Below are 22,862 nucleotides of genomic sequence, written 5' to 3' on the forward strand. Positions count from 1 at the left end.
GATCTTAATGTTTATATATACAATATATTACATATCTATATGTTTTTTACGGTAACCCCCCAACACTGAGATTTAAACTGGTGCCAGGCATCTACACAGAAATGATTGGCTGTGTCTGGGAGGATGTCTGTAATGGATTGGCACCCGGTCCAGGTCATTCCTGCCATTGGACCAGTGTTTGTGAAACAAGCTGTTGATGAAAATGAAATAAAATGTATATATAACTTAAAATAAAATTAGGTAATACAGTGGTAGTGATATATATACATATATACAAATATAAGTACAAATGTGAAGTGGATAACTGCAGTAGTAGTTTAATAGATTATTAAATAAAAGCTAAACTGGTTAAATACTTGTTTTTCTACTGTAAAGAATAAAATAATTAATGAATAAAAAAGAATAAAGATTTTGTACAATTTTATTATTATTGATAAGGTGATTAAAAAAATTTAAACATCGAATTTCATGTTAAAATATAAAGAAGCTTTTATTTTGCGGTTGTGGTGATATTTTACATTTCTTTTCAGAGTTTAGCAGCCCATCATTTTTCTGGTCAGAAAATAGTACCATATTAACGTCATTAGGCTTTTCAACCTTATAATACAGTCTTCTGTCATTACTCTTTAAATTGTAAAGTGTTACAACAACCTTTTTTTAAACTAATGCATCTATTTTGCATTAGCGCATGCCATAAAAGTTTGTTTGGGGTCACCGAGATCCCAGAGCTTTTTTAACAGCTCACAAAATCTCCTGATTTGAAATGCATGAATACAAGGTTGAAAAAGTGTGACGGTTTGCCAAAAAGGAAGGGCTAAAGGACAGGACCTTTTCAAACTAAATGACCCAAATAAACCATACAAGCTACAGTGCAAATGACAAGACCAGCTGCAAAATCTGCAGAAGCTATAAAATCAGATTAAATGCAGCATTAACACAACTGTGAGAAGGTCCGATGCATGGCAGCAGGTCAACAGCAGATGCCCTGGGTGTACAAGGAAGTGGAAAAGTCCATTCCTAAAATAATTGGATGCACATGCCCAATCCAAGCAAGCAGAACCATGCACACAACTTTTAACTAAAAAAAATAAAATAAAATAATTTAACAAAGACATGAACGTCACAAACCATCACAAACTGAACTTCAAACTGAGAATACTAGTGTGCAGGGATCATAGGAAGTGCCAAACATAATTTAGTATGTCAGACATAATCTCCCACTGATGCTCAGCTTTCAGCTCAAACACCGGACTCCCTGTGAGTCCATCAACAAAACCCATATTGGAATGAGAAATTTTATAGGAGTGTAAAGCCTGGTTGTTTATGTTTTCAGAAACACACAGCCAAAACACAAGGCTGTTACACAGAGTCTCAGATGCAGCCCAAACAACAAAAATTCTGGACTTTTTATAGTTCATCAGAAAAGGTAAACACACGGTAGTGCTTAATAATGAGTTTAAAACTGGACAAACATAACGAGGACTCAGTGATTTAGATTTAGATTAGTGGGGCAGCAGTTTTATACACTAGCCCACCACCTCTGAGATCTGGGCTTGAAATGGCTGGTTGAGCATCTACATACAGATGTGATTAGATATGTCTGGAAGGAAAGATTGGGGGATTGGGGGTGGAGGGTAATGCCCACTGATGAATTGATCTTAATGTAGTGGTTGATGAAAATAAAATGAAATAAAAATTGTTTATTGTTAAACCATTAACTGTTGGTTTAGTTGTTCAGGATCTTCCAGCTTAACAGTCCAACCTGTGCAGATGCTTGTATAACTTGCATTTGGGATGCTGTATCTGCTTCCAATGCGCTCATGCACAGTCTGATTTTAATTGGCGACTTTGTTTGGTTATAATTATTACAGAACAATTACTCTGGGCAAAGATTTCAGATGCTTTGGGGGCCTGATTCCATTATTTACTTTATGCTTTTTTTTTACCATGCTTGTTCTTGATCAGCAGTGCAGCGAAAGTCTTTGAATCAAAGCTGCTCTTACAAAAAATATTTAGTATTTTTTAGTTACTTGAGTATTTAATTTCTTCTTTGGTCAGTATATGATAAAAGTCATTCTGTTTTATTAAAGACCAAATATGGCAGGACACTGTTTTATCTGCATATTACAGCATTTTCTTTTTCTTACAGAGTCAAACTTGTTACAGAAGGTTGTACTGACTCTAATAATGACCTAAGAAGCAGAAAGGGGAAAGGAGGGCAACAATTTTTTACACCACTGTGACCTTACAGTACATCCCAAATCATTTGCAGGTCACATGTCAAATCTGTGAACCTCCTGTTACAAAGAAAGCATGTGAGTCATTAGAAATTATTAGCAATCAAACAGCCCAGTTTTCATCAGATCTAATAGTTCCAGGGCAGTCAAACCCCTCACAGAGTGCAAACAGGACCAGCTTGCTGCTTCCAATTAGCTTCACCAGCAGAAGGGATGCCCAGTAACGTAATGGCATAACAACAGCTAATAAAATTGTCTGCACCAATGTGCATAATGGAGGCTTCTGCCGGCTTCTGCCTGACTTTGCCGTCAATCAAGAGCTCTTGATTAAAATTGGCTGGGATGGGTTTTCCCTGGGAGCCAGAGGTCACGTCTGTGGGCCGCGCCGGGATCCGCCGGCACACGGGCCGCACTCAGTACCTGAAATTGGTTGCAGCTGAAGCAGATAGAGCGCTCCCTTCATTGCAGCCTAATGACGGCTTGGCATGCGAGTGACTGAGCTCCACTTCCGAACCAGGTGAGACTTTTGACCTTACATCTGTTTCCTGTTGCGGAGCCGGTGCAGAGGGGAGGCCGAGACAAACCGACATGTGCTGCGGTGAAAGGCTGACCATTCAAGTCACCACACAATCTAGTCTGGCTTTTCGGATAGAGGACAGGTTGATTTGTGCAGTCAGTAATGAGTGCTTTTTTCTTCAATATTCTTCAGCATTTCAGTATTTTAAAAGAAAACAACCATAAAAATTTTGTTGACAATCGCAGCAGGCACACATTGGTATCTAGATAGAGCACAAATAATGCTTTTAAAAACAGGTTATTGAAAACAGTCCAAAGACAGAAGTAAACAGTAGGTTCTTCTGTTTAGTATATCCAGTCTGTTGCTATTTGTTTTATTAAACATTTAAAAGCAAAGTCTAAAAAACAATATATGAAAATGCATAATAAAAGGGTTTACACCAAAATATGATCTGGATGTTGTCTTACATTTACAGCAAGTGTACAGTAGTGCAAATACTGTATAATGGAACACCTATATTTGACGTTATGGCTGTTTAGGGAAATAGCTCTTCTTTAGTTTGTTACAAGCTTTACCCTCTATATGACTACCATTATCTGGACACTTTACTACAACCTCTTCCAAAACCAGGTAATAATATGGAGTTACAGTTTGTTTGTTTGTTCACTAGGATTTTAACATCATGTTTTACACTTTGGTTATATTCATGACAGGAAACGGTAGTCACCCACCACACAAGGTCCATCAGTTCACAAGGCCATATCAAACACAGTCATAGACAATTTTGTATCTCCAATTCACCTCACTTGCATGTCTTTGGACTGTGGGAGGAAACCGGAGTAAATGAATATGAGAATAAATATGAAGTTACAGCCATTTGTGGAACAGAAACTACATTTCTGTTTAAAGGCACTAGTTATATTATAAACTGTATTTTAATGTATTCTTATCTCTGAATAAAAGCAATATAACTCTTAAGGTTGTGTATTATTTGCAACAGAATCTGTAATGATCTATGATACTTGCAGCAACTGAATTTCCAATAACACACTACCTCTTTATGTTCTATTGCCTAAAGATACACATCTCCCAGCCAGTCAAAAACATGCAATTTCTCTGGCTATGGTACACAATGCACATAATGGCAAATAATGCAACATTATTTTTGTTTCTTAGCAAATCTTCATTTTTACTTAGATTATGCATTATTTCTCTATAATGTGTTAAAAAGCTGCTTACTTAAAGAAAATCTCCAGCTCCATTTTAGCCATAATGTCACGTCATATTGGAACTGTAGTGTCCAGTGTTAAAATACACATTACACATTAATTTTACTGAGCATTTCATAAAAAACATTTGTAAAGTTATTTGTAAAAGATGTAAAGCGAAGTCATGACTGAAATGCCACCTCACGTATTTCTCTGTGATATATCAGTTTATTCTCAGCAGCGCCATCGTGAGGACAAGAAGAACATAGTTATTCGTCAGACCTGCAGGGAGACATTTAGCCTTTTATCCTCTTACATGAGCATCTTAATTCAGATTTGGTCCCGTAGTCTGGTCCAGCCGCTGAGACAGCTCATCTTGCAAATCAAACAGCAAAATGTTTATAAAAATGATAACACACTTGTGCAAGCATGTACAAATCTGACAGAATAAGAAATAGGGCCTGTTCTCTGAAACAGTTCTCTGGGAATTTTATGCTATGCTTGGATGTTATGCTATGCTTGGATAATATGGTTCTACCTGTTTGAGCCAGTCTGTCCCCGATTAAGCTCCATAATATTCAGTCATCAAAAAATAAACAACATTTGTACTCTGTTAACAATTACAGCTTTGAGGCATTTATGCAAATAAATAAATGTAACTTGGCCTTCATAATTTTAATGTTTGTAGCTCATTAACCTAGTATACTACCTTAGTGGGTACAGCTGTTGGCTATCGATCAAAAAATTGTGGGTTCAAATCCTGGCTCTGCCATACAGCCATTGTTGGGCCCCTGAGCCTTTAACACTCTTGGCTCTAAAGGTGCCGTGCAATGGCTAATCCTGCATCCTGTGTAGATGCCTGCTGATATGCTAGCAGTTGGTGGGTCTGCATGATAGGCCGCTGCACCACAGCAGATTTTCAAAAAACCTAAAATAAAAATTTTATAGTTACAAGTATAGTTTACATCTATATACAATATAGAAATATAGAAACAGATACATAACTTTTATTCTTGCAAAAGTAAAAGTGTGTGATGAGAAGATAAATAACTTTCAGCAGTGATTCTCAGTGACATGTTCATTTGTCAGTCACTTCTCAACACTGTTGCTGAGTTTCTTCTCACAATGAATTTTAAATAGGTGAGAATGTTCTTTAAATATTAACATGTTTTCTCTGATTGATCACAAAGTCATCTATTTCAAAATAATTTAGCATGTCATTGTCTTTTTGCCATTTCTCCTTATCCGCCATCTCCTGTATTAAAGACTCCAATTCATTCTGTAGTACCATTCAGGTCGAGAAGATAATAACATTAAACATTAATTGTTGAGACGTAAAATTAAGTATAATGAAAGCCATGCACTTTATTCTGTTCAATCCAGTGCGGTACCTGAGGTGAGTGGTAAGTGTGGCCTCCATTTGTGCCGTATATAGTCTCAAACTGATCCTCAAACTTGTCCATTAGAGCAAAGATCAAAGCACAAATCATATAAAGAATCAGAGCTTTAAAATTAATTATGTGTAAAATCTATTTAGTGTAGTATTTATTTAAAACAGTACAGTAGATTAGTAGTCAGATCAAAGGGCCAAAATTTACCAGTGGAGCTTTGCCAACTTCATGTTCGACTTCACTAGAGGTCACTCTCAACAAGCAAATGTTTTAATCAACATAATAAGAGCTTAAAGAATTCTAATAAACCCTTAATGATTTCCTGAAAATAAGAATTAGGAATATTTAAAGGCACTCAGATGACGCAGCAGTCTGGTGCACTAGCTCACCACTCCAAATCTAACTGGAACTCAGATTTATGCTGTGCCAACATACTGTCAGTCACCTTACAGTTTCACTTGCTTGTGATAAGAAAGTAAAGAAAGAAAAGCTCAAGAAATAATACCCTACTCTTGATGGGGAATCACCTCTTTGCTGTTGCATCAACAGCTCCTACTAGTGTGGCTAAGGCAGCAGCATAAGTGGTGGAGGAATTTAGAGTGCATAGTGTGACCCTCCATACATGTTAAAGCTGTCTGTTACAATCTGGTTTAAAGAAGCGGCTCTATAGGAGATGCACATGGAGATGCCAGGAGATGCACATGCTATCCAAAAAATGCAATGGGAAGTTTTTATTTTAATAATAAGGAACAATTCTAAAGATACACAGTACAAAATACATTTCATCCATAAAAGCCAACTTTTATTTCAGGACCTCCAAGCAATTAAGGTATACTTGTACACTGCATAATGCACCAATGTATACCATATACTACATACTCCAAGTAGTACACCTTACAGCCAGTATGAAGTAAATCTCACAAGCATGATGCTGTGATAACTAAACAGTATAGTATACAGTATATATATACAGTTATAGTTAGCTAAAACCCTGCTGAATATTAGAACTAATACAAATTATATCAAACAAAATATAGCTACATAATGTCACATAGCTTCTAACAATAATAAAGTGAGCAGCTGGTAAATTGACGCTAGTACTGAGATCCGGTGGTTAAAAATAAGATACTTTCCATACTGGACATGTTCGAATCTCCCAGAAAATGTTAAGAATAGAGTCCCATGTAATAATAAAATTAATGCGCGTTTCAGCTCATTTTGATTCTCAAAATACTCTGCGTTTCGTATTTAGACTGGGAGTCGATTCCAAAGTGCCGACTCTTTGCTTCCATAGACTAGGTATTGAAATAGAGAGTCAACCTCAATGCCTTTGAGTCGATTCCGCACAAGAAAAATGGTTCAGCTCTTCTTCTTATAATATTAATAATAATAATAATAATAATAACAAAACGTCAATGGTCAAAATACTAAAAATGACAAATAAAAGTGCCAAACTTATAATGATAAATAACTCTCCTCACAAAATGATCATACACAAGACGACTTCACGGACCGAACCCCAGACCTTAGGAATCGTAAATACTATGTCGCAATTTAATCGCCCAGTTTTTGAATTTTAAGTCGAATCTACGAATCGAGTTATTGGATTCAGATTCAGTGGTCGGACTCGTTCGATTCGTTCTTTCATTGAACTGGACGTCGCTGTGTCTGTAGTGACGTCACGGCCGCCGTCACGCCAGAACAACCACGCCTTCGGGGGCGTGCTCGGCTGACGTCACAGCCACTCGGGATCTCATGTGGACATATTTTTAACACACCGTGTTCTCTATGTGTTATGGTACAAGTCGGATGACGTGCTTTTTATTTTTGGAAACGACTTAATCGACCTTTCATCTACCTGCCACAATGGTTCTGAGCATCACCAGTGCACAGTGCAGCATCCAGCTATGTTTAGCTCTGGCTCTGGATCTCAGGGACCCTGTGTTTAGGTGACACATTTGGAAACGGTTTTCTCTGATGTTTTGTCTTGTTAGAGGTGCAGCTGGTAGGGTAGGTGTTGCTTAACCACATGGGTCTAGGGGACCTGTGTTCAATCCTTGTCCCAGTGTCTTTGTGGGATTTGTCCTAGTACTCAAGTTTTCTTGCATGTTGCAAACACATGCAGCAGGTGGTTTGGTTCTTCTTAGTTTGTAAGTACGTAAACAAGCAAAAGTGTTTGTGGCCGTGCTGCCCTGTTAAGAATGTTCTTGCTCAGTGTTTCCAGGTGATACCAAACCCAACCTTGACCAGAATGAAGGTTTATCAAAATAACTAAATGTTTATTTATTGTTTATTTATTCTGAATTGGAAACTGGAACCTGGATAGGCGTAGTGACAAGAGGCCAAGGTCTAACCTAGGTCCTTATGTGGCTGCATGGGTCAGATCATGGTGTATAGGGTGGCACTGTCCAGTTTTTATCCACTGCAGTGGATAAAAAAGTGTCAAAAATAAAAGAACATGACAAGAGTGGGAGGAAAAGATAGAGGAGAGCCCGCAGCACAAAGCTGTCTGGACAGGCACTGCGGAGAGCCATCGGCTCATGTGGGCACCCGAGAGGCGGGGGCGGCTTGATTGATGATTGGGTTTGCGTCCCTATATCATGAGAAATAGAGAGTAAGAGACAGAGAGAGAGAGAGCAAGGGAGGGAGAGAGAGAGAGATGGGATGAGTCACTGATTGCCTGATACAATATTCAGCAGTGCGGCGGGGGTAAGCGTGTACCCAGCATCCTCCACATTCTGAGAAAATCCACCCTGCTTTTATATTTAACCATCACTGTGAAGTATTAAACAATATTCCACACCATTCCAAAATTAGGCATTAAGATTTAGTTTCTCCCCTCTTGTTTTTGTGTATATTTAGTCAAAAGTCCAGTGGTAGCTTAGTGGTTAAGGTTAAGACTAGTTAATGGTTGCTGGTTTAAGCCCGATCACCACCAATTTGCCACTGTTGGGACCCTGAGCAAAGCCCTTAACTCTCAATTGCCCGAACTGTATTCAGATATATTGTAAGTAATTTTAAATAAAAGTGTCCAACAAGTGCAGCAAATGTAAAAGAGTATTTGTATAGTCAGGCACTAAAGCTGGACAAAAAGACCTGGAACACAATTGACTTTACAATTCACAGTTTATGCTGTTAAAGGTGGAATTCCTCCACATCAATGTTTTTATGGACTTTTGTGCACAGAGGGACAGCCATGCTTGAACAGAAAATACATTTCCCTAAACTGTTTCCATAAAATTTAGGGCATACAGTGGATTAACAATTAACCATCATCTAATGATGGTAGGATATCTATTAAAATAAATTGTGCTTATGGTGACACTTTTCACAGCTTTTGCTAAAGCTTTACTTTTTGGTGCAGCTGGTACAGTGGGTGCCAAAGACCAAGGGACATGAATGCGATCCTCCAATTACTGTTATAAGATTTTTTTGCTTGTTCTCCAAGAGTCTATCTGGGTTTCTTCCAGGTACTTTATTCAGTTTTCTCACTTTCCAGAAACATGCAGAAATAATCTGGCTCTAAAGTCTGGTGCCAGGCCCAGGGTTTCTGGGTAGCACCAGCCCCTCTGTGACCCAGACCAGGGATAAAGTAATAAGTGAAGGACAATAAATGAAGAAATTATTTTTTTGTCATCAGAATCATGCTGGGTCCAGGTTGATCCTTCAAACAGGGGGCACAAGACAGGGACAATCACTCATTTACTCACTCACTCACTCATTCACTCATTTACTCACTCATTCAGTTACTTACAGCTAAAAGTTGCAAAAAATAAAGAAATAAGAAAAATAAACAAAATGTTTCTAATGGTGATTCAATAGAATTATTTATTATTATTGTGGTGTGGATTGATTAGTTTATAGAAATGAAGCTAATAAGGGACCATGAAATGAAAGGATAAAAAAAACCATACAAATACACAATGTAGCCAAAAGTAAGAGGACACCCAGGTATGGATTTTATTCTTATTATTATCTTATCTTATTATTAGACTTTGAAGTATATATGTGGGAATTTATGTCCATTCTGTTCTCAGCATTTCTGAGGTCAGGCGCTAATGTTGTATGACAAGGTATGGCTTGCAAACAATTCATCCTAAAGGTTTTCAGTGGGGTTGAAGTCAGAGCTCTGTGCAGGTGACCACAAACCAAACTTTCACACCAAACTTGTCAAATCACTTGTCGAATCATATATTTAGGTTTCTTACAGATGCCACAACAAGTCCATTGTTCTTTACTTATATACTTTGATTATTACATGTAATTTGCTATCTACAACAGCATTGGAATTCATTTATTAATCGCATCTCAATTGCAAAAGCTTTTTGGGCAATGAGCGGGGTGGCACGGTGGCTCAGTGGGTAGCACTGTTGCCTCACAGCAAGAAGGTCCTGAGTTTGATCCCCAGGCGGGGCGGTACGGCTCCTTTTTGTGTGGAGTTTGCATGTTCTCCCAGTGTCTGTGTGGGTTTCCGGGTTTCCTCCCACAGTCCAAAAACATGCAGTCAGGTTAATCGGAGACAATGAATTGCCTGATAGGTGACTGGGTGTGTGTATGTGTGTCTGCCCTGCGATGGACTGGTGCCCCATCCAGGGTGTTACTGTGTGCCTCGCGCCCATTGAAAAGCTAGATAAGGCTCCAGCATCCCATCCCCCCCCTACAAACAAACACACACACACACACACACACACACACACACAACCCTAATTGGATAAGCGGTTAAGAAAGTGAGTGACTGTGTTTGACATTAAACTTGTGGAGTGATGAATCTTGTGTAATGAGTGGCTACCGTTTCTGTCATGAATGTAACCAAAGTTCAAAACATGACGTTAAAATCCTAATAAATATATAATTAAATAGGGAATGAGTGGGATTGTGGTTGAGAGTCATTTTTGAGCTGTGCGTTATGTCTCAGTACTACACACTTACCCTCATGCTTCCATGTTAGTAGTTGTTGTGCAAAGGGAAGACCCAGCTAGTGGGTGGAATTGGTGATGATTGGAATAAAAATAGGTATTGAAATAAAAATAAAGCCCATGTCCCTCTTGGCGTTCCACAATGGACCACCTTAAGCGTGTGACGCCAGGTTGCCGTGGCAACTGCTTTACGCTTTCGGGGGCAGAGGGAGGAAAGAGCGGCGGATAAATGTAAGAGTTTGGGTTCAGGAGCGCACAGGCTGGACAGAGACTCCATCAGCGACATCAGCATCAGCTCAAGCAGCATCTTTATTTATCTCCTGTCCGACCCGAGAGACACAGAACATCCGCCCGATTCCCTCCAAAACACGCTGCTGGATCTGGATCTTACACACGGAACCGAAGAGCCAGGCGTGAGAACGCGAGATCCCATTCAGCGCAAACTCAGGTGAGTTGAGGAATGTCCACCTGCCGTGCGTCACGACTCAGAGGAAAAGGTTAGATCTGAGATATAATCCATCAAATAACGACTTGATAGCAGAGGAGATGTGGAACAGGTTGCATGGGCATAGATGAATCTTGGTGAAGTTTGTGGTCACGACCGAGGCTTGGCATGCAGGAGCAAACACGCCTACTGGTCAATCAGAAGTTTTAGAGCATTCAGGAACTGGATGTGAATTTTGCATTGCGCACATTGAGATGCATTTGCAACAAACATCTAAGCAGGTGGGATGCTTATTTGACTGAATTGGGCTTTTAAGCACCTATGGAACATCAAGGTGGCATTGTTTGAGATGAGATTAAAGAGGTGATGTTTTAGAAAGCACCTCATCAAACCAGGTTGGATTTGATCCTTTTGATGAATAGTTCTTTAAAAAGTTTTAATGATGCTTCCAGAAATCTTAGCATTTCCCACTTCAAAGTTTGTTATGTGTATAATTGGATACAAACTTAATATGTAGGGATTTTGGAGAGTCCAGTCATGACTATATCCTCTATAGTACTGTCATAGAAGTCTGTGATGCATTAAATGCTAATAAAACTCTGGAACTTGACATGCACACTGCACAAAAACTGCACTTTGTTGCATGTTGACTGAAATGCAGGCAACATAAAAATCAATACGCATCAGTACTTATTGTATAGACTAATGCAGGACTGAAAGTGTGCATCACTGACCAGTGGACTATTAATAGACTATCAATAAGCTATACACAGACTACATTTATCTATAAATATCATATACCATACATGACCACCCATCAAAAGTTTGTGCTATAGCACACAAACCCAAATACACAACAGTAACTTGTTTTTGCGCGTCAGCGAACGAAAGCGCATCTGGGTGCAGTTTTTTCTCTCTCGGCTATGACTCACCCCAGCTTGTTTGCGGGAGGAGAGGGGTGGGGAGGCAAGACAAGGGTGGGGGGTAGAAGGAAAACAAATCATAGCAGCTAGCAGCTATTAGTTAGTCTGTTATTGGCACAGATAAAGAACAGAGAACGGTTAAGATCTAGTCATCCACGCAGCCTAATTTTCTTACCTAAAGTTGGAGATCAGATCAGATCAGATTAGATCAGATCAGACCGTGGGACCCGTGGAGCTCTCTGTCTATCACGACTGTGGGACCCAGTGCTTACGTCACACCGCCCCCTCCTTTTCATTCCCATCGTCACTATTTCATCCTTGTGGTCACACATTGACTTCATTCAGAATTGCGCGCTGGAGCAGCAGCGTGTCCGCCGTGCAACAACACAAACCACCCACGCCGTGCAGATCAACGTGGGCATTAATACAGATTAAAGAGGATGCCAGGAAGACACTAATGGTTATATCATTAAATTACCCACATTGGAGTTATTCATAGTATAAAGAAAATAAGTGGACAAAATTCTCTCTTAAAAAAAAAAGGAACAAACAAAACACCACCATGGACACTTTTTGATAAAGTGAAGTAATGTTCCCCTATATGTATTTAGCGAAATTATCAATTTAAATGTTTTTAAATATGTGCACAAACAATATGGTAATTTAAATTACATTAATATGGTATTTAAATTTAATGTAAAGTGACAAAATCATTGTCAAGCTCTTGCTATGGAAGTTTGCTTGGCCCTTCTGCTGCCAGTACTTGCATCTCTGAGCACATGTACGAATTAAGAATCATTAAATTGATATATCTTTTAGAACAAGGTGTAGCAGTTAGTGTGGGTGTCACACAGCTGTGTGGCCCTGCGGACATGTGTTTGAACCTTGTTTGTAAAGAGTTTGGCATGTTGTTTGTGTTGGTCTGCACTGTTATGGACTGGCATCCTGTTCCGTGTGTATGTCTGTGTCGTGCTGGCTGTTTCTGGGATCTGCTCTGTACCAACATGAAATAAACATATATTAATATATTAATATAGATAGCATAGATAATATAGATAAGTGATAAGTTAATATAGATAACTATATAAATGTTGTACGCTACCCTTTTACAAAAACAAGCTTCTTTAAAGATTTTCTGGATGGTTGTAGATTCTAAATAGGATCATGTCTAAGAACCATATAAATATCTAAATGGTTCCTTAAAGCTTTAAATAAAAACTTTGCACCTAAAAAAGTGTTAAATTAAATACATTAAAAAAATTAAAAAATTAAATACCAAGACCTTTTCTGTTGTAGTGGTGCTTGTTGTGTAGGTGCTGCACATTTATATTTTTCCCTGTTTTGTCCACATGTATTTCCTCCAGGAGTAAGTTGAGTCAAATTATTTTGTTTTAGATGTACTACTGTTCTGTACCCAGTCATTCTGGGTAGCACAGGACTCAACCAATCTTGACCAAGATAAAGTGATTAGTGAATATCAATAAATTAATAAATAAAGGCAATAAAAATTTAATTATATTTAAAACTCAATTATGTAAATAATAATAATGACAATAATAATAATAGTAATAATAATAATAAATGCAGTCGGGTAATGCAGTGGTAAATTACGCTGGCACACTTCACATTAGTGCCCACTGTTGTCCAACACGCTTATGGTTTGATGCCCACATATTGTTGGCCATGTGGTGTTTTTGTTAATAAATATAAATAAATAAATGTGCTTTAAATAATTATGATTCCATCTTTAACCATTAAAAAACACTTTATAGTCTTATGATAAGATGTATGATACGTTTTATGGGCTTTGGCTGCACAAAAGGGCACAACATTACATTATTAAAGGTCAACTGCTCAAACCAACACTGTATTAATCAATCAAATCGATCAATACAACAAATGACCATAATTCTGGTGACATGCTGGCTTCTTGTCCATCTGTTTGACTTTCCTGTATTTGCTTTTCAAAAGCAAGCAGAGGGTGGATTGGCTGTGTAAATATCTCTAGGTGTAAGTGATGTGTGTGTGTGTGTGTGTGTGTGTGTGATGGACTGGTGCTCTAGGGTGTCTAGGGTATATTTCTGCCTAAGTGCCGAGTAAAAGTCATCATACATAGTACCTGTCGCCAGTTTACTGAAATGTTTCAGTGAATTTTAATCTGTCTTTATAATTTGCTTTTTTTTTTTAATGGACTGGACTGGAACTAAATAACAGGTTTGTGTTTCCAAAAAAAAACAATAAATTCTGGATGAAAGTGAGTTATTCTTCATGAAAAAGTGATCCCACACTTTTCTAATCTTCTATCTGCCGCCTATGTTTTGTGGTATAAAACCATGATAGGAATTTGAATTTTTACTGCAGCAATATTGTTTTATTGTGATAGGGATCTGATCCTCACTGAGCATTTCAGTTTTATTGCACTCTGTGACATTATTTATATATTTTTTATATATTGTTTTGTGTTCTTCGAGCAGTCGTTCTGTCAAAAGCTTTCCTCATAAAACTAAAAATATGTAACTACATAAAATACATGCACAAAAGTTTGTGGACACCTGACACCTTAACATCTTATTAAAACCCATGTATTCATTCATTCATTCCTTCTACGCATTTAGCAGACGCCTTTATCCAAAGCGACTTACAATAGTGTGACAATATACAGTCTGAGCACTTGAGGGTTAAGGGCCTTGCTCAAAGGCCCAACAGTCACAACCTGGCAGTGGTGATGGGGCTTGAACCAGTGACCTTCTGATTACTAGTCCAGTACCTTAACCGCTAGGCTACAACTGCCCCATATACATTAATATGGAATCGGTGCTCTTTTGCTGCTATCTCAGCCTCCAGTTTTTTCATAGGGCTTCTGCTAGATAGCTTTTGGAATATGACTGCAAGAATTTACTTTCATTAGCCACAAGAGCATTAGAAACGTCGATGTTGGGCACTGGTGTTATGTTCTAAGACTTTGCTCACAGTCTCAACCACATTTAATGCGTTTTAGATCTATTCGAATGCTGACTTTGAGTCAGGCCTTAGTAATTAACATCAGTGCCAACTTTGACTTCAGCAATGCTCTTGGGGTTAAATAGAAGTAAATCACTACAGTCATATTCCAATATCTAGTTAAAGACTTTCTAAAACAATGGAGAGGTTCTAGGATGCTTTTTGCAAGAATTGATAACAGTCCTGTTTCTATTCAATACAGTCAGAGTTCTAATTCATTCCAGAAGTATTGTGTGAGATTAAGATCAGGACCCTGTGCAGACAGGCTTAGTTCTTATACACCAAACTTACCCAACCATTTCTGTATGGATTTGGCTTTGTGTATGAACTGGAAATGGCATTTCTGAACTGTTTAGTTAAAACTTAGCATAGCACATAGTGATCTTACACTTTGCTCTCATCTCATGTTGATAGTCGTCTGGCACAATGACACAGCAGGTGAATGGGCTCTGCACTGTCTGTAAGGAGTTTTGTTTGTTCTCCTCATGTCAGTGTTGTTTTGTCCTTCAGTTTGCTTCCACCTTTAAAAAACGTGCAGGTGGAGATGATTGACTGCTCTAACTTTCCTGTAGGTGTGAGTGAGTACGTGCATGTTGCACGGTAATTAATTGTTGCTTAGAGTAAAAGTGAATGAATGAATGTTGAATGTCAATAAGTCGTTCAGTTTGATTCATTATAGTCATAGAAATGGTTAAAATTAGGCCCCTGTTAACAATAGCTGTATCTAAAATAGCATAATTCATTTATTAAAAGGAGTGTCTATATTTTTGACAGGGTAGTGTGGATAAGATATTCTGGATCTTACTTTAACCACTTGACTCATGACCACATTTATTCACCATTTAGTTACACTCCTGATCTACATCTTAGTCATAAAATTAATACCATGGTTACTATTTTAGGTCTTATTTTAACTTATTTTACTTTTATCATAGAGAACTCCATACAGAGCCAGGATGCATGTGCACATGTCGTCCTTCCTCTTTTATCCATAATTATACCATTTTTTTTAAATGAAGGATATCGTGATGATTAATGCATTGCGCTGGCAATGAGTCACTCAGATTAACCCTGTTCACTCTGCACTGAATCAATCTGTCTGATAGACACATCGATTCATTCAATACTGCCAAATATTTCCTGGTAATATTCACAGGAAAATAAATTTTATGTTTTATTTATTAGCAAATACAAATCCTTCATTTTTCAGCTTTTCTTTGATGAATCCTGTCACAATGTCCTGAGTCCAAAAGCTCGCGAACTACAACCTCCCTGAATGAGTCATCTGGTGAAGAGCTGGTGACAGAGGGATGCATAATTATTCCACTCAGTGCAGAACGGCATCATAAAGAACACATGAAATGACACTTCACATACATGCGAGATGCATAAGAAGAGATGTACCTGCAGTTATCTGCACTGAATGTGTGTGTGTGCGCGTGTGTGTTTATTTTCTTGCACGTCTCTATTTATGTTTATGTCTAAATGCCTAAATCAAAATAATTAGCATTCTTGTATGCTGTATTACCAAAACCTTTCAAAAATAAAGCTGGCACATCATGTCCTACACCAACCAGGCATAACATTATGACCACTGACAGGTGAAGTGAATAACACTGATTATCTCTTCATCACGGCACCTGTTAGTGGGGGGGGGGATATATTAGGCAGAAGTGAACATTTCATCCTCTAAGTTAATGTGTTAGAAGTAGAAAAAATGGGCGAGCGTGAGGATCTGAGCGAGTTTGACGAGGGCCCAATTGTGATGGCTAGACGACTGGGTCAGAGCGTCTCCAAAACTGCAGCTCTTGTGGGGTGTTCCCGGTCTGCAGTGGTCAGTATCTATCAAAAGTGGTCCAAGGAAAGAACTGTGGTAAACCGGCAACAGGGTCATGGGCGGCCAAGGCTCATTATTGCACTTGGGGAGTGAAGGCTGGCCCGTGTGGTCCGATCCAACAGATGAGCTACTGTAGCTCAGATTGCTGAAGAAGTTAATGCTGGTTCTGATAGAAAGGTGTCAGAATATGACGAAATGCTTCAGAAATTGGCCTTTCTATGGCGTACTTTAAGGTTTCAGTTTATTTAGGGGGTGATACATGGTCTAAAAAGTTCTAAAACCATTTGATTACGTCATTACTATGTGAGCATATGTATACATATTAAATTAGGTAAATTACACTATACAAATGGTAAAAATAATATGTTACAGATTATTTGGTGCAGCAGCTGGAGAGTAAAATTAGGCAACGTATTGTACTTTCAGAGAATGGGGCAGCGTGCAGTTTTATTTGCAAATGTAAGGCCATTTGCTAACTCCAGGGCCTCCTATCATCCATCTGTTGTGCTATATCATCAGTTCCTTCCCTCCCCTTGCTGTTCTCATTTTCTCTCCTTGTATCTTTATATTCCCCTGCAGAACACCATGGAGCTGAAGGATGACCGGCGATTTCACCACCTCACCCAAGAGCAAGTAGAGACTCTAGATCAGGTTCTCACCGAGGTCATTCCCATTCACGGACGAGGCAACTTTCCCACGCTGGAGATCAAACCCAAGGACATCATCCACGTGGTGAGGGACAGACTGGTTTCCAAGCATATCAAGGTGAGAGACGTCCGTCTGAACGGCTCCACGGCAAGTCACGTCCTGGTCAAAGAGAACGGCACCAGCTATAAAGATCTGGACATTATCTTCGGAGTGGAACTTCCCAAACAGGAAGATTTCCAAATCATAAAGGAGGTGGTTCTTGGGTGCCTGCTAGACTTTCTGCCACAGGGGGTGAACAAGGACAAAATCACTGCTCTAACGATGAAAGAGGCGTACGTTCAGAAAATGGTCAAGGTGTTCACAGAGCATGACCGCTGGAGCCTCATTTCACTCTGTAACAACAGCGGTAAAAACGTTGAGCTTAAATTCGTAAGCTCTCTTCGGCGCCAGTTCGAATTTAGCGTCGATTCCTTCCAGATTATTTTGGATTCCATGCTGGAGTCGTATCTTGAAGCTGAACGACGTGAGGCTGCAAAGCACAAGAATATGCACCAGGATCAGGATCCTTCAGTGATTCAGGGTGCTGGTTCGCAGTCGGGAGTATTACACGAGCAAATCCTGTCTGATACAGAGAGCTGCGATGTTAACATGAAAGACGAAAATAAAGACATGAATGATGCGAAGACAGTTCATGACCTTGTGTGCCATAGTTTGGTGACGGATGACCAAAACAACCCTTCCATCGAGAAAACACCTCCTGAAGCGATCCATGAACACAAAACTGAAGAACTAAGTGACTCTAGAATGAATCAAGATGTATTAGAAATGTCAGAAACAAGCACTGATGGGAAAAATGAAATCATTGAGATAAATTTAAACCTTAATTCACAACTTGAGCAGGTTTCACAGACTGAATCCATTGATCACACACCAAGTGATGCAGACTCTGAAGCAGACGTCCTCAGAGAGGGCTCTGTAAATGATGAACCTAACAGTGAGCACACAGACTCAAGTCATGAGCCAATGCAAACTTCTGAACTAATGGTTCTTACTGAACAATCCACTACCACTACATTCCAGTCTCTTTCTGAAGGCACCTTGCTTTCAGTGGACTCAAATGAGTTCTCTTCACCACCTCCAGCTAAGAAAAATACCCGGACTTCACAGATGGTGGTTCTGAAGCACTCTTCGCCCAAACCGCCCAGAAAAATGTCTCGAAAGATTACGAGTGCATCGAAATCCTCTCAACTTCATTCAGTTAATGGAAGCGACTCAAAACCTATGCAAGTCGACATGCCTGGTATTACCACAACCTGCTTATTGAGTTCCTCACAGGATCAGAAATTAGTTTCAGTATCAGAAATATCTACAACAATCCCAAGAGACAATGGTACTCATTCTGAAAAGACACTTTTTGAAAGTTTGTCCCCAGAGAAAAACACACAAACAAATATACAAGTGTCAGAACCTGATACAGGCGAAATTACTAATTGTTCTTTTCTAAACTCATCATCCAAACCCTTAATTAATACAGAAAAAGAAACACAAACAAATGTCCAGCTGGAAAAACCAGTCATTCAGATCAATTTTCAGCCTGTGCTAGAGGTAGATGACACCTTGGCTAGCTGTCTAAACTCTTCCAATAACGAAGAGATTGTCACTCGAATTCAAGAAAATTCCCTAGAAACTCTCACTGATAGACTCGACTCCTCTGCTAACACTAATATAGATTTAGAAACCCCTAATCAGGACTTTGTGCTTCCTTTAGTTCCATCACAAGTTCCTCAGGAACCTCCTGTAATTTGTAGTGCATCCTTAGAATCTTCAAAGTTGATGTCCCACCTTCTAGAGCCACCGATCTTACTAACACAACCTCAAGACTTTCCAAAAACAACCGAAATACTATCACCATGTCTTCTAGAACCACTCGTATCGTCTGAAAGTGAAGACCTTTCCATGTGGCCTTCAGAATCTTCCACATTCTCCACACCAGAGTCCTCTGTGATATCCATACCAACTACAGAACCTCCAGTAGTATTTCCAGAGACGGTGGAACCGTTGGTAGATGTAATTCCTTCAGAGTCTATGAGACTAGAGCCTTCGACTCACACAGAGACACTCGCTGAAAGTTCAAATATATCTGACAAACAGACTGAAAATCTTCACAGAGAGGTTCCGTCAGTGACGGTCATTGCAGAAAGCATGTATGGAGATTTTGAGCAAGCTATGGACCACCTGCGATATCGCCTGATTGCGACTCGCAATCCTGAAGAAATCCGCGGCGGCGGTTTGCTCAAGTACAGCAACCTGCTGGTTCGAGACTTCAAACCAGCCAGTGAGACAGAAATCAAAACTCTCGAGCGTTACATGTGCTCACGATTCTTCATTGACTTTCCAGACGTGAATGAACAGCAGAGGAAGATCGAGTCCTACCTGCGAAATCACTTTATAGGAGAGGAAAAGAGCAAGTATGATTACTTAATGACACTTCGACGGGTGGTCAACGAGAGCACGGTGTGCCTAATGGGCCATGAGCGCAGACAGACACTCAACATGATTACCATCCTGGCTCTGAAGGTTCTCGGCGAGCAGAACATCATTCCCAACACCAACAATGTCACATGCTACTACCAGCCTGCACCATACATGGCTGACCACAACTTCAGCAACTACTACATCGCTAATGGACAATCGCCACTTATATACCACCCCTATCCTCTACACATACACATGCAGACTGGACTGGTTTAGCACCAAACTGTGGTGTAAAGATACATAAGAACCTGCCACTTGGCTGAAGCAGAACTAAAAATGGCCACCACAAATAAAAATAATCCTCAGCATGAGAGAAAATCCCAGCGCTTAATCAAATAAAATCTGAGTATGAGTGCTTTCAAATAAAACAAATACATGGCCATAAAACAAGAACTGGCCTAGGTTTGACAACCAAAGGACTAGTGGAGTCATGTCAGTTTCTGGATTCATAGTCAGGATCAGTGCAGTTGATGAGAGGTAGAAATTATAACACTAACATGTCAGCAGTAAAGGCCATCACGGTACCAGAGCCTGGCACAAAGCAAAAAAAAAGATCAGACACAGATACACAAGAATAAAGAAAAGGTTTTAGTTCAGATAAAAACAGACACAATGGTAAATTACTGGATTATTTTTCTTGCATGCAAAATCAGTAAGATGTTAAATAGGCCAAGTCAATGTGCTATGTTAAACCATACTGATTTAGCACTAATTGTTGGTAGTTTCTTACAATCTAAAATTTAGAGGTTCCTAAAGATGTGTTAAGGGTCCCGCACATTGCCTCAAAAATAAAAATAGGTGGCGTAAAGGGGGGGGGGGGGGGGGGGTTGAATGATTCCATGTTCTCTGAGTGTACAGAGGGTTAAACTTCGACTGATTTACACCTACAAATAAGTGCATTTTAATTTCGATTTGCCTACAGTGACAAAACAATTAAAAGTGGTCAATTTAATTTATATACTCATGGCAAATAACCGAAAACTTCAAATTCATAAAATAAATTCATTTATTTACAGTGCATCAAATAGTTAACCAGTCCCAGTGTATCAGCATAACATTAAACATTGAGCTAAAAATGTATAGAAATTGGTCCAGCATTCAATGATCAACTAAATATGATGGTCTAAAATTCTAAAGGACTTTCGAGCCGCTCAGGTGGCGCAGCAGTAAAACACGCTAGCACACCAGAGCTGGGATTTTGAATACATTGTATCAAATCTCTGCTCTGCCATCCGGCTGGGCTGGGCAGCTGCATGAACAACGATTAGCTGTTGTTCATACGGTGAGATAAGCCAGATAAGGACTCCTCATCACTGAGCGAATTACGTCCTCTGCTGGCTGTTTGATGGCGTCTGCACAGAGTTGAGGAATAATGCTGATCAGGGTGTGGCTCTCCGTGCACAAAGCTGATCGGCATATGAACTCGCCTCGTGCAGGTGAAAAGATGCAGTCGGCTACTGCACACGTGTCGGACGGGGCGTGTGACAGTCTCGCTCCCCTCCATCGGGGCGGGGGTCAGCACCAGTGGAGAGGAAGCATAACGCGATTTGGGTAACAATTGGACGCGCTAAAATCTGGAGAAAAAGGGAGAAAATGCATTAAAAAATGTTAAAGGAATTTTATAAGTTTATATAACTAATGATTTTCTTTCTGGACAGTTTAGTACTTGTACTGTACTGTTAAACTAGTCATATTAAAATGTTAGCATCACATATTGGTATACATCTAAATAATGCTATTAATTTAGTACAAATGATCCATGGCTTGACCGTTGAACAGCTGAAGTCAAAGTTTACATACAATTTTAAGGTAAATTTTATAATTACATCCACTTTCTGTGATGTACCAGTTCAAATGACAACAAATCAATCTTATAGCATAATACAGCCTCCACCATACTTTGCAGTAAGTACAGTATTGTTTGAAAGAGTTTGAAAGCCTGTATCTCTGACCACTGTTCTGTGTATTTTGTACGTAGGTACAGTAGACTCTTAAGTTACGAACGGTTTACCATACGAACATTTTGGGTTACGAACGATTTTTTCAACTTAACGTACGAACAAATTTCGGATTACGAACTGCAAAACACGTGACATCACGAACAAGTTAACTCCGTCTCTCTCTCTCTCTCTCTCTCTCTCTCTCTATATATATATATATATATATATATATATATATATATACATATATATACAGTGAGCGAACATTCGGACAGCGGACAGTGTTTTTTCGGTGTTTTCTTTATATTTTGTAAAATTCAATATTAAAATGTCCCCAGAGAAGGTGCAGAGAAAGCGTTTTTTGTTGTTGTATAATTACTCCTGCCAGTAGCTGTGACTGTGTATCAGACAGAGGGGACATTGAGTAAGAGAGAAGAAGGAAGTTATTCTTTCATGAAATTACACCTACAAAATACAACACTATTGAAATAAAGAAGGAAATAATAGAGAAATATGAGTTATTGTTGTTTCTGGTAGATACAATGTATTATGGTGTATGGTACAGCACATGTTCTGTACTGAAATGTTTTTTCAATGTGGTTTGGGAGGTCTGGCACGGATTAATTCTGTTTACACTATTTCTTATGGGAAAAATAGGTTTAACTAACGAACATTTTGACTTAAGAACAGCCCTTCGGAACCAGTTAAATTCGTAAGTCAAGGGTCTACTGTATTACGATTTGTACAGATGATCTTGGGCAGAAGTTGGTAAGACATGAATAATTAGTTCATGTATGAATATTTTACTCACAGCAGATTTAGTCAAATTTACAAACAATTCACGTAAAGTGTACATCTCCTCTAAGTGTTTATAAAATTTTGACCTTAACTGTACATGATATATTTTAACACACAATAATATGTCGGAACTAATTTACACTGGAGTTAGATTTTATTTTAGATTTTATACTCTGACATGAATATGATTAAGATCATGAGTGGATTACTGAAGGTTGTATTTATTGAATCTCTGTGTTGTGTTTGACACATGGCTGATTGTTACCAGCTGCATGACTGATCTCAGATGTAAACTAAGTGGAATTTGTATGTTTGTAGTTTAAATGTCTGAATTTCTTCCATTTGGCCTTTTTATTGTCGCTGGCTTTACATTGTTCTGTTTGTGTGTCCAGAATGTGAATTCCTGTTTTTTGGATTGTTGTCCAAATCTGTCAACGAGTGAAATGTTGTCACTGAGAATTTTACTG

General features: G+C 39.0%; 1 protein-coding gene across 1 annotated transcript; it reads left to right on the forward strand.

Annotated features, from left to right (window-relative positions):
* Window positions 1–10,581: 10,581 nt before the first annotated feature.
* Window positions 10,582–20,076, forward strand: LOC134318787 (terminal nucleotidyltransferase 5C). Its single transcript, XM_062999715.1, has 3 exons — window positions 10,582–10,717; window positions 17,054–17,658; window positions 19,291–20,076. Exons 2-3 carry the CDS (start codon window positions 17,060–17,062, stop codon window positions 19,871–19,873), a joined length of 1,182 nt encoding a protein of 393 aa, XP_062855785.1. The 5' UTR covers window positions 10,582–10,717; window positions 17,054–17,059; the 3' UTR covers window positions 19,874–20,076.
* Window positions 20,077–22,862: the final 2,786 nt, after the last annotated feature.

Source organism: Trichomycterus rosablanca, chromosome 8 (genome assembly GCF_030014385.1).
Source record: "Trichomycterus rosablanca isolate fTriRos1 chromosome 8, fTriRos1.hap1, whole genome shotgun sequence".
Classification (NCBI taxonomy): Eukaryota; Metazoa; Chordata; class Actinopteri; order Siluriformes; family Trichomycteridae; genus Trichomycterus; species Trichomycterus rosablanca.

Excerpts from the sequence above, each read along its gene's own strand:
- LOC134318787 (XM_062999715.1), top strand. The coding sequence starts at position 17,060 with ATGGAGCTGAAGGATGACCGGCGATTTCACCACCTCACCCAAGAGCAA. Across the intron at positions 17,659-19,290 it reads GAACGACGTGAGGCTGCAAA|AGAGGTTCCGTCAGTGACGG; the intron begins GCACAAGAATAT and ends AAATCTTCACAG.